This window comes from Canis lupus, chromosome 20 (assembly GCF_003254725.2).
Source record: "Canis lupus dingo isolate Sandy chromosome 20, ASM325472v2, whole genome shotgun sequence".
Lineage (NCBI taxonomy): Eukaryota > Metazoa > Chordata > Mammalia > Carnivora > Canidae > Canis > Canis lupus.
Window position 1 is genome coordinate 2,990,923 of NC_064262.1, and position 11,679 is coordinate 3,002,601.

Consider the following 11,679-nt stretch of genomic DNA (forward strand, 5'->3'; position numbering starts at 1 on the left):
CACATGTAAACAGACCAAAGACGGTGGGATGATGAGGATAGTGGGCAGCCCGGGGGGCTCAGCAGTTTAACGCCGCCTTCGGCCCAGGGCCTGATCCTGGAGATCCGGGTTGGAGTCCCGTGATCGAGTCCCGGGACGGGCTCCCTGCATGGGGCCTGCTTCTCCCTCTGCCTGTGTCTCTGCCTCTCTCTCTCTCTCTCTCTCTCTCTCTCTGTCTCTCATGAAAAAAAAAATCTTAAAAAAAAAGAAATGATGATGATAGTAAGTGCTATGAAGGAAATCAAGTAGGGCGCTGTGATTACAGAAACTCTGGGAGGTATGCAGCCTGGCTGGCTAGGCGGCTACGTGGGGAGGCTCTCAAGGATGGAGATGGGAATAAGTGTAGTCAGCCGCACAGCAGGTGCAAAGACCCTGAGGCGGGGACGCCCTGGGTCTGTGTGAGGAAAGAAATGGCCAGTGGGGCTGAGAGCAGACTCATCCTAAGTCTGATGACAGCCACCGGAGGCCCTTCCGCAGAGGTGAGATGCAGATCAGAGTTCTGTGTTAGCTGCTCCATCTGCTGCTGCGTGCCTGCAGTGTGCCAGGGCCTGGCAAGCCGAGAGGGGACAGGTGGAGACGGGGTGGAGCTCGGGGAGGATGTTTGCGGATAGATGTGACAGGAATCTGTAGGTTGAATGAGAGGGTAGAGGGAAAAAATGGGGACAAGTCTGTGCTTTGGGTGGAACTGCCCTAGAAACCTTGGGGAGGAGCAGGTTTGCGAGAGAAAAAAGTTCTGTTTTAGCCATCACCCGAGAGATGTGTTTGGACATCCAGGTGGAGTTGGGGGCAAGCAGCTGGCTGCCAGTCTGTCGGTCAGAAGAGAGACAGAAATGAGGGTTGACATTAATGGGTGTCATCAGTATATGGATGGTGTTTGGAGCCCCAGGACTGGAGGACTCTCCTAGGGAGAGAGGACCCACATGCCCACCCTGATTCTGCCTTCAGCTTAGCTCCCAAGACTAGCCTGGTGCTGGGGGGATGAGGGAAGGGGGTCACCCTTCTAGGCCCTGGCCACTTCCAGATTTTATCATTTTTCATTGGTTACTTGAGGCCTTCCCCACCTATGTTTCCTGGGAGGGGTGCCAGGAGGCTGCTGGGGAGTGTGGGATTTGAGAAGCATCCCTGAAGACTGGCAGGACCCCAGGCCTAGAATCCTGGCTAACTGGACAAAGCCACTGTCCTCTGTCCTCCAAGCCTGTTTTCCTCATCTGTTTAATGAGGCCAGTGGAATGAAACCACTTGGTCTCTGCCAGTTCCCAAGGCCCTGGAATCAGTCTCCCAGAGCTTGGTCCACAGGCCCATAGGCAGAAACCCCTCCCCCCCACAAAAGCACCTGCTCCACCAGCAGGCCAAGGAGCCCAAGCCACACTGCCCTGCCTGCATGTGTCCACTCCCTCCACTGATTCCTTCTCCCCTCCAATCACCACCAGGCCTCCCCCAGGGCTAGAGAACCTTCCCGCTGCCCCACAATGGCCACACTCCCCAAACTGAACAGGTGCTGGGAGTCTGGCTCATCCACAGGGGTGATGGTTTCAGGCCCCATTATTTCTGCCCCCACCCAGGGTAAATCTTCAGATTTTTTTAAGGGAAAGCTGAAATCTGGACACATTTTTATCTGAAATCACTTGAATTTTCAATCCTATTTGTTTGTTTCATTTCATTTTTGTTTTTAAAACACTGGGCAAAAACAGGCAGATTCTAGCCAGAGGGTCTTGGAAGCTGCAAGCCTGCCAGGCTCTCCAGCTCTGCTGAACCTGTCCACTCTGCTGATTCATCTATCCACTTTCTGAATGGGCTGCATTGTGACAGACCAGCCCTTCTTTCTTGAAACTCTCTCCTCCTTAGCTTCCGAGACACCAGCCACACCTGGTTCCCTCCTTACTTTCTGACATTCCTCCTCTGCCTCCCACAGAGCAACCTTCCCTTTCCTACCATTTCCACATCCTCCTCTTCCCTGCACCATGACCCCAGGGAGACACACCTGACCCAGCCTCCTGCTGAACCAGCTCCAGATTCACATTTCCAGCGACCTTCTCTCCGGGATGGCTGGACCAATATCAGTCTGAGGGTGCCCTTGCTCCCATGCAGGGGTTCCATCAGGGACATCACCATCTGCTATTGCTCTGACCTTTCTGAGACCAAGCTCAAGTCTCCCTCCACCCCCCCACCCCCCCCACCCCCCTGCCAGTCACCTGGCTGCCTGCCCTCCAGCTAGGTCCTTGGGCCAGCTCTCTTCCTGGTGTTCCTGCCCCAGCTCCAAGCACCCTGGTCCACTGCAGCAGGGCGGCCATACCCACCTCCCTGCCAGGTCCTCTGCTCAGTCTCGGATGGCTTCTGTTCCTGGACAGAACCTCCTCCGCCGCTGCAGCAGCTCCATCTTACTACTTCTCTTTCACTGCACTACATCCTCTGTGTAGCCCTGCATGCACACACTTGCATTTCCAGAACCTGTGGTTTTCTCCGCAAGACCTTTCAGCTCCCCAGGGCCGCCCCCAGGGTTCAGCCAGCAGGACTTCCAGGAACCCACCCCAATCTCTGCTAGGAGATTCCTGATGGTCTTTTCTCACCTTGCGGGAGGTCTCAGGCCTGCAAGGTTTTCCATGGCTCAAGGTCCACTTAGGGTCCTTCCTGGGAGAGAGGCTTGGCCTTCTTTGCAGGGACCTGAGCTTATCTTTCCTCTCCTATGGGCTGTACTCACTGCGGGGGAGCTGAAGACCTCCCCTGCCTCCAGGCCACTGGCTCCTCTCCCCGCCAAAAAATCTCCACCCCCCCCCCCCCGTCTCACTGGTTCCTAGCCTCAATTTCCTCCTCTCCTGGGTCTTATTCACTAGCTTGTCGGAGGGCAGATGGGGTCTGTGCCTGCTTTGGAAAAAGGGTGCCCACTGACAGGGACCTCTTGGGGTGGAAGGCCCAGAACATCTCCCCTCCCCCTCCCCCCCTTCTCGGACTTCACGGCCTCCACCTCTCTCCACCCCGGAACTCCAATTTTCTACCGTCCCGTCCCATCCACTCTTCCATGCTCGGCCTAAAATCACTTACCCCGAAGGAATCAGCTCTCCCCCCGGGGTGTCTCCCCATGGATCCAGCTTCCCCAAGTAGAGGCATCTTTCACTTCGTGAAATGCCTTCCGGCGCCTCCAGGGCACCAGTCACGCTGGATCCCGCCCATATCAGAGCCTCCAGACTTGCACAAGCCCCCGCGGGGGACTTCGCCTGGTACCAGGAGAGAGGGAGCTGGGAAAGCAGTCTCCAGGCCCGGCTCGCAATCGCCCTCCCCTCCCGCGAGGGGGAGGGGTGCGGCCCAGCACCTCCCCTCCCCCCATCACGTCGGAGAACTCCTTGGGGGGTCGCAGCCTGACACTCAACCGGCTCCACCGTGGAACCGCCATTTGGCTTTGGGGCGAACGGTGGCGGCCACTTGCGCACCACAAAATGGGGCATTTGGAGCATCGGCGCCAGTTGGGTGGGGGTGGGGGGAGGTTAGGGAATGTCCGCAGGGAGACACCCGCAGTGGCCCCCACGTCCTCCCGGGCCGTGCTCAGGCCCCTTGGCATAGCAGGACCGCGGGCGCGCAGTCGGAGGGCGCCTCCAGCCGCCGGCCCCTCGGACTCGGGTGGAGACCCCCCTCGAAGATGTCCTAGCACACTTCACATTGCCCCAGCCGACCACGTGAGGGCGTGCCCTGTGTTAGTTCGGACAAATTAAAGCTCGTCCTGCGGGCAGGCCAGGGCCCCCCAGACCGCGCTCAGGGCACGGGAGGCCGTGGCGCACTCTTGGCCGCCGGCCGCAAAGCTCCGGGCCGCGTGGCCTCCCCCGGAGCCCGCGCTATTCGCCCCTAAACCGGGTGCCCCCCTCCACTCGCGCTCCCGCAGCATAGGGTGCGCCCCTCCGTTCCCCTTTGCCGAGCCCTTCCCGGGCGCAGGCCGCCTCTCCGCTGCGCCGCGGGCTCGGGCCCTGTCCGGGGCGCTCGGCCGTGGGCTCGGGGGCGCCCGGGAGGCGCGGGCCGGGAAGCCAGCGGCCGAGGAAGGGGCTCCAAGAAGCACAAGTTGGCGCTGGCTCCAGACCAGGCTGTTGTTGTTCTCAACGTGGTCCGCCACGGAGCTATAAAAGCGGAGCGCAGCGCCCTCCTCGCCAGAGCGCAGCGCGCACGCCCAGCGAGCTCCGGCAGCGGCTTCCGCGGCGCCCCCCGGCCGACCTGCCCCCGCTCCGGCCGGCTCCCGGCTCCGACCCCCTCCGCCCCGGCTCTCTCCGCTCCGGTTCCGGCTCCGGCTTCGGCTTCGGCTCCGGCCCCGGCTCCGGCCCCGGCCCCGGGACCCCCGCTCCGGCCGGCTCGGCCCCCGCCCCAGCCCTGCCGCCCGGCCCCAGGCCCGGCCGCGGCCGCTCCCGCCTGGAGCCGCCGCGCGCCCCCAGTCCCCCGGCGCCCCCTCGGCCCCTCGCCTTCCTCTTCCCGGCGCGGCCCCCGGGCTTTCGCGCCCCGCCCGCCACCAACCCGCTCGCCACCATGTCCGTGGAGCTCGAGGAGGCCCTGCCGCTGACGACCGCCGAGGGGGCGGCCAAGAAGGCGGCCAAGGCCGGCGGCTCGGCGGCACTGTCCCCGTCCAAGAAGAAAAAGAACAACAAGAAGAAGAACCAGCCGGGCAAGTACAGCCAGCTGGTGGTGGAGACCATCCGCAGGCTGGGGGAGCGCAACGGCTCGTCGCTGGCCAAGATCTACACGGAGGCCAAGAAGGTGGCGTGGTTCGACCAGCAGAACGGGCGCACCTACCTCAAGTACTCCATCAAGGCGCTGGTGCAGAACGACACGCTCCTGCAGGTGAAGGGCACCGGCGCCAACGGCTCGTTCAAGCTCAATCGCAAGAAGCTGGAGGGCGGCAGCGAGCGGCGCGGAGCCACGGCGGCCGCCACCGCCCCGGCGCCCGCCGCGCACAAGGCCAAGAAGGCGGCCCCGGGCCCACCCGGCCCCCGGCGCGCGGACAAGAAGCCGCCCAAGGGCCCGAAGGCCGAGAAGCGCTCGCACAAGAAGGGCGCCGCCTCCAAGAAGGACAAAGGCAGCAAGGCTAAGAAGGCGGCGGCCGCCGCGGGCAAGAAGGTGAAGAAGGCGGCCAAGCCCAGCGTCCCCAAGGTGCCCAAGGGCCGCAAGTGAGCGCGCCGACGCTCGGTTTTCTACCCAAGTGTATGTAGGTTTTGTACGGATGCCGCCGCCCCTCCTCTGAGCCGCCGGAGGGCCCCGGGCCCGCGCTCCATCCCCTCCCCGCCCCTCCCCCGCCGCCCTAGCGGTGGTTTTTTTTTTTTTTTCCTTGTTGTTTTTCCTTTAGATTTTTTGAAACGGCCTGGCGACGCCACTATTGGCTCTCGCCCTTGGCAACGGCCGTCGTCATGGTTACCGGCCCCTCGGCGCCAATGGCCGCGACCGCGCCTGCCCGGCCCGGTCCGGGTACTCTGGGGGACCTTTCCCACTCCCCACCCTCCGCCTTTGGGTGCGCGACACACAATCGCTCGGGGCGCGGCCCGCGCGGCCTTCCCTTCATCCCGCCGGCCTTTTTGGGGCACAATAAATTGTTTAAACCTTTGAACCGCTCTCGTTTCCTTCCGAGTGGAGTAGGGATGGGCGCGGTCGGCGCGCGCTGGGGGTCGGATGGTGGGGCCCCAGGGCCCTGGGCGCCCGGGATGTGCGCGAGTGGGCCTGGAGCCCGGAGTGCTCCGTCGGGGGCGGTAACTGCAGGGGGCTGGGGCCGACCGGCTGATCCTGGAGGGACCCTCGAGGAACGGATCCCCTGGGAACGGAGGTGGAGACATGTTGAAGACCCGCGGGTCCGGGGCTGGGGGAGGGGGGACGGGGCAGCCCTGGCTCTTCCGGGTTTGCCGGCCTGGGCCCCTCAACACGTACAAGGTCACACCAGGCTAGGCATTTGCACAGGTTAGTTCTTCTGAACTCACGGAGACTGTGCTGATGCAACAGGATATTGGAAATGAGGCCTTGGGCTCTGGCTCACTGAGTACGACCCTAGGTGTGGCTTGAGTCAGGTGCTGATCCTCCGCTCACTGGCTGCTCCGGGGTGTACATGGTCGAGGGTTATTGGACAAGTTGGAAGGATGACCCTCCGCCCTGAGACACCCTGGCGTCCAGTACATGTAATGGTTGTATTTAAGACCAAGTGAGCCCTTGACAGATGCTCCCATGAGGACAACCCTGCAAAAGGAAGGCTCTGGGGCAGTGGGAAGCTAGGGAATGTTCCAGAAGAGTGGGTATGTGCATGTACCAAGCTAGGTAAGCCTGGGCTGGGGGTAGGTGACAGACGGAGATGATCTCTGGGTTAGAGACTATGGGTGGGGGAAGGGGAAAGAGCATCAACTAGAAAAGCCCCTCTGGCTTGCTGGTGTCCCTGACCCTGGCCTGGCAGCCACTAGCCTCCCCCAGCACAGATGGTGGGGTCACAGGGCAAAGCTTCAGGCACTCACCACCCTGCAGATCCTTCCACACAGGGCAAGTGGCCAATCCACGGGCTCTTTCAGTTTAAAAGTCTTGCTGGGTCCCCCAGCTGCCTCCTGTCTCTGGGAGCTGCTTCCCGCCCTGGGCTGGCTGTGAGGGGGGCACAGTGGCGGGCGGGACAGCGCAGGTGCCTGCCCTGCTGGAGCCTCCCTGCCAGTGGAGAAGTCCTATACGGTCCCTTGGCACATCATTGCTCTCTAGGCAGGAGGTTTGAGAACAAGATGAAACACCCCCCTCCCCCCCACCCCGGCAGTACAGACACCTGTGTCTGATGGCAGCAGGGGGCAGGGCCCCCACTCCTAGTTTTCTAGGACCCAAACCACTCTACCCTCAGGCCATGTGGCTCTGGGGATGGGACTCGCCAGGCCAGGGATGGTCATGTGACTGGAGACCTGACCAATGAGTGTTCCGTTGTCCCCTTTGCCACAACCATTGGGTCAGAAATAGGTTCTTGACCCCAGTGAGTTCAGTGAGAGTCAATCCTGGGACTCTTCCCAGAGCTGTAGACAAAGAGGTGCTCTCTCCCCCAGGTGGGGATGTGGGGCCAGAATTGCAGCCATCTTTGTCAATATACTGTGAGAGCCCATCTGAAAAAGGAGCCAAGACAGAAAGTTGGAACCACAAAATGGAGAAACAGATACTTGAGGACGTTAACAGAGCTTCTGGATCCAGCCATGCCTGAAGCTGGTGTGAACCTGCCTCCTGAGCTGCTACTTTGCTTTTTATGTCAGCTCACTTGAATTGGTTTTGTCATTTGCAATCTGGTCTCACTCTGTTGACTCACTTTACCCTCCCATGCTCCCAATGGACCTTGTCATTCCTTTAAATTGTTCTTCTGAAAGGACTGCCCCAGTGTCCCACTGTCCACCCACAGGCCCCTGCCCTCCTCTCTTCTCGGGGTGCTCCCTAGGCCCTTCAGCTGGCCCTTCTGTGTGGGTCCTACATCTCTGCCCTACACCCCAAGGAGAAGAATGGATGGCTGTGACCTGCTCCATATGGAGACTTAGTGTATACCAGGCACTCTAAGGAAGGCTGCATGGGCCGTCCTTCAGCCTTGGGACAGCCCCAGCAAAGACGGGGTTCAAAAGCTTGTCTTGCTAGTCTGGTGCTGAGACTGGAAGGCTGTATTTTCTGCCCTGACCCCACACTCCACTCCTACACAGGGCTGGGGAGCCCTGGACCCACCGTTGGCCTACTGTGTCTCTTAGACCTCACTTCCAGGAGCCCCGTGAGGCTCTGGAGAAGGGCTTCCTGTGCTGGGGGGGGGGGGGCAGTGACCCCAGTGCCATGAGGAAGCAAAGGACCACATGTATTTGCTTGTCTGTAAAATAGGGGCTTAGCAATGGCCCCAGCCTCCTCTCTGTACTCCCTGACCAGGACGGGGGGGGCACTTGGGCAGGAATAGGTCTCTGGAGGCCTAAGTCAGCATCCTGGGTCTGGTCCACCATGGCTTTTGGTCCAGGCAAGCTTCTTGTTCCCACGCCTCCACTTCCTTATCTCTAAATGGAGCCAGGAAAGATTTCTTTTACTCACCCATCAGCTAAGCTGGGAGAGGGTGGACACACCTCCAGTCAGGGGCTCCAGCTTTTCCAGCCTCCAGCCCTCATCCCCAGTGTAGCCACTCTCCTGTGCCCCTGCCTCCCGCCTCTGGTGGGGCTGGAACCTGTGTCCCTGCAAACCTCCTCAGCACAGAATCAGATGGGGTTGGGGGGCTCAAGCACTCAGCACAAGCTCAAGCTTGCCATCCCTCTGTCCCAGGCATCAGACCTTGGGTCATATAGCCAGAGGGCCCTTTAGCCATTTCGGCAGCTCCATTTGTCAGAGGCAGCAGAGAGGCCCTGGGTCTTTCTACAGCGAGCACTACTGAGGCCACTGGCACTTGCACAGTGGGGCATTGATCCTTACAGAGGTACTGGGGGAACAGGAGGGCTCTATGGCCCAGTCCACAGGTACTCATCAGCACACACTGGCTGAACAGAGGCAGCGATGGGGACCCATCAGACCTGCTTCCTGTTCTTGGGGAGGATGCACAGGAGGACAGACAAGCCAGCAGCTTTAGGGTAGGGACCGTCCAGGCTGGAGCACCAGCACAGGCCCCCAGGATGGCCAACACTCCTGAGCCTGGAGAATGGCGAAGATGGCACGTAGACTGACCAGGCACGAGGCAGGAAGAGTCAGCAGGGCTTCAGGTTCCCCTCTGAGAGTTCAGTGGAGCAGCAGAACCACAGGGGAAGTGGCACATACACACACCTGGCCCCTGGCTGCACACTTGAGGGGCTGATGAACCAGTTCCTGAAGACTGGATTTCCATGGTGGAGGCTGAAGTCTGAGACCCCCAGGCATACAACCTGGGTCAGTGAAACAGAAGGAGAATCCAGGGAAAATGGAGTCATTGGTGCTGTTTGACACTAAGGAGGTAAATCAGCTGATCAGCAACCAAAATGGTGGTTTCCTTCCAAATCTGGCAAGAATTGAGCTTGTGGCCCACCCTGCAGAAAACCTGTGAGTAAGGGAGTTGTGGGAGATGTAGTTTTCAGCCTGGCCAAGCTGACACACTCCACTGCCACCACGTTTCCCTGTTACAGAACAGGCACATGTGAGAGGGTGAGGAGGAACTGGCCCAGAGGTCTCAAACATAAATGAGCACAGGCACCAGGCCAGGTAGGGCAGACTTGCCAACCAGGGGACACAGACCCTACCTGAAGGGGGGCAATGACTACCAGTTCTGCGAACTGCTTCCCATTTTCTCAGAAAGTGTCAGAAGCACCTCCTGAAAATGTGTCTACATCCCCTTCCAGAGGCAGGGAGTGGCTTGGGCCATCCAGGGGGCAGAGGAGGGTGCAGCTGCCTGCTAGTGGTCCCACAAGGGGCTCCATCTTCAGAAGCACTTCCTGAGAATTTATGTAGAAACCATACTTTTGGGGGTGTGAAACCCACTTGTAAAATGAGAGCTTAAAAAAATACCCCACCTCACAACCATCAGGACAACTACTATTTTAAAAAATCACAAGTGGTGGCAAGAACGTGGAGACAGACATAACCTTTATACACTGTCAGTAGGTGGGATCCCTGGGTGGCGCAGCGGTTTAGCGCCTGCCTTTGGCCCAGGGCGCGATCCTAGAGACTCAGGATCGAATCCCACGTCGGGCTTCTGGTGCATGGAGCCTGCTTCTCCCTCTGCCTGTGTCTCTGCCTCTCTCTCTCACTGTGTGCCTATCATAAATAAAAATTAAAAAAAAAATACACTGTCAGTAGGAATGTGAGATGGTGCAGCCACTGAGGGGAAACACTATGTCTCAAAAAAATTTTTTTAAATTATTTATTTATTTATGATAGTCACACACACACACACAGAGAGAGAGAGAGAGAGAGAGAGAGAGAGAGGCAAAGACATAGGCAGAGGGAGAAGCAGGCTCCATGCACCGGGAGCCCGACGTGGGATTCGATCCCGGGTCTCCAGGATCGTGCCCTGGGCCAAAGGCAGGTGCCAAACCGCTGCGCCACCCAGGGATCCCTCAAAAAATTAAAGAATTATTATATATATCACCCAGTAGTTTTACTTCTGGACACATGCCCGAAAGAACGGCAAGTATCAACTCAAAAAGATTTGTACACCCATGTTCATAGCATTGTTCACAGTAACCAAGAGGTGGAAGTACCACACATGTCTATCAACATGGATAAACAAAATGTGGCATCTCCATATGATGATTAGCCCGTCTTAAAGAGAGAAGTCTGACACACACTAGAACATGAAGGAAGCTTGAGGACACGGTGCTAAGTGCAGTAAACCAGTCACAAAAAGACAAATACTGTATAATCTCGCTTACATGAAATATCTAGGACACTGAAAATCATAGAAAACCTGGTGGTTGCCAGGCCCTGGGTGGGGTAGACAGAAATGGGACTTGTTTAATGGACAGAATTTTAGTTTTGTAAGATGAAAACGTCCTGGAGATTGGTTGCACAACAATGTGAATATATGTAATGCTACAGAACTGTGCACTTAAAAATGGTTAAGATGGTAAGTTTTATGTCATGTATTTTATCACGACTGAAAACACTACATGAGCCAAACAAAACCATGTGTGAGCTCAGTGGGGCCTGCAGCTCCCCACCTTTTGAGGTCACTCAACCTGATCTTCTATGAGGGCCCTTCCGGCTGCTTCACAAGACAAGAAACCCGAATGGTGATGTTCTGGTGGCAAGAAACGAGGCCAAAGGAAGCTCTAAAGTGGTGAAAGTGAGACCCAGCCTGCCAGTACTGTGGGTCGGCACCAAGGGTCACAACCTCTCCCCAGAGGATTGTCATTAGGATTTCTGAGCCTTCGGCAGCCCTGGTGGCTCAGCGGTTTAGCGCCGCCTTCAGCCCAGGGCGTGATCCTGGAGACCCTGGATCGAGTTCCATGTCGGGTCCCCTGAGTGGAGCCTGCTTCTCCCTCTGCCTCTCTGTGTGTCTCTCATGAATAAATTAAATATTAAAAAAAAAAAAAGAAAAGATTTCTGAGCCTTGTGAGTGCACCCTGCAGATACACACTTCCAGAGGCCCCTTTTCTTGCCCACCTCACCTTGGCTCTCCTAGCTCCTGTCCTTCTGGAAGCTTCTGTTAGGAGCTGGGAGTGTGGCACTGGGGCCCTGCCTCAGCCTGTCCTTGAAAACTTTTTGTTCAGCTTGATTGTCCAACTCCTTTCACTGATACTCCCAGCTCCGCCAAATAGTCCTCTGGCCTCTGTGGCCCACAGGAGCACTGCCTGGGAAGTCTGCAGTATACCTCTCCTCCCAGGAGTCCTGGATGCAAGGGGAGATCCTCATCTATCTCGTCAGAGCCCAGAGGTAGATTCTGGTCTCACAACAATGAGATCTGTTTCTCTGGGCTCTTAGGAGTTCAACTGTGAGTACCCACTGTCCTGATTCACAGATGGGCAAACCAAGTCTCTGAGGAGCCAAAGTACTTGGTCAATTTTTCTTATACTGGGGACCCTGCCATACAACCTGAGCCAAAGCTCCTTTCTCCAAAGAATGACCTTCCACCCTTCCTACCACTTGCTTCTTGCTCCGGCTGAGAAGGGGAAGTTCAGGCCCAGTGGGGATTTAGGAGTCTGAGGCCTCCCATTATTCTCTGGTTCTCACCACCAATCCCCCCTCTAGGTG

At 58.1% G+C, this 11,679-nt stretch overlaps 1 protein-coding gene and 1 long non-coding RNA gene across 2 annotated transcripts; both read left to right on the forward strand.

The window, feature by feature from the left end:
- The first annotated feature begins 4,309 nt into the window (after positions 1 to 4,309).
- On the forward strand, positions 4,310 to 5,611 carry LOC112660663 (histone H1.10). Its single transcript, XM_025448347.3, has one exon. The coding sequence runs from the start codon at positions 4,540 to 4,542 to the stop codon at positions 5,179 to 5,181; it is 642 nt and encodes a 213-aa protein (XP_025304132.1). The 5' UTR covers positions 4,310 to 4,539; the 3' UTR covers positions 5,182 to 5,611.
- A 232-nt stretch (positions 5,612 to 5,843) lies between these two features.
- LOC125753095 (uncharacterized) lies at positions 5,844 to 9,837 on the forward strand. Its single transcript, XR_007404112.1, has 2 exons — positions 5,844 to 5,955; positions 7,059 to 9,837. It is a non-coding gene; the product is annotated as an uncharacterized LOC125753095 (long non-coding RNA).
- The last annotated feature ends 1,842 nt before the right edge of the window (positions 9,838 to 11,679 follow it).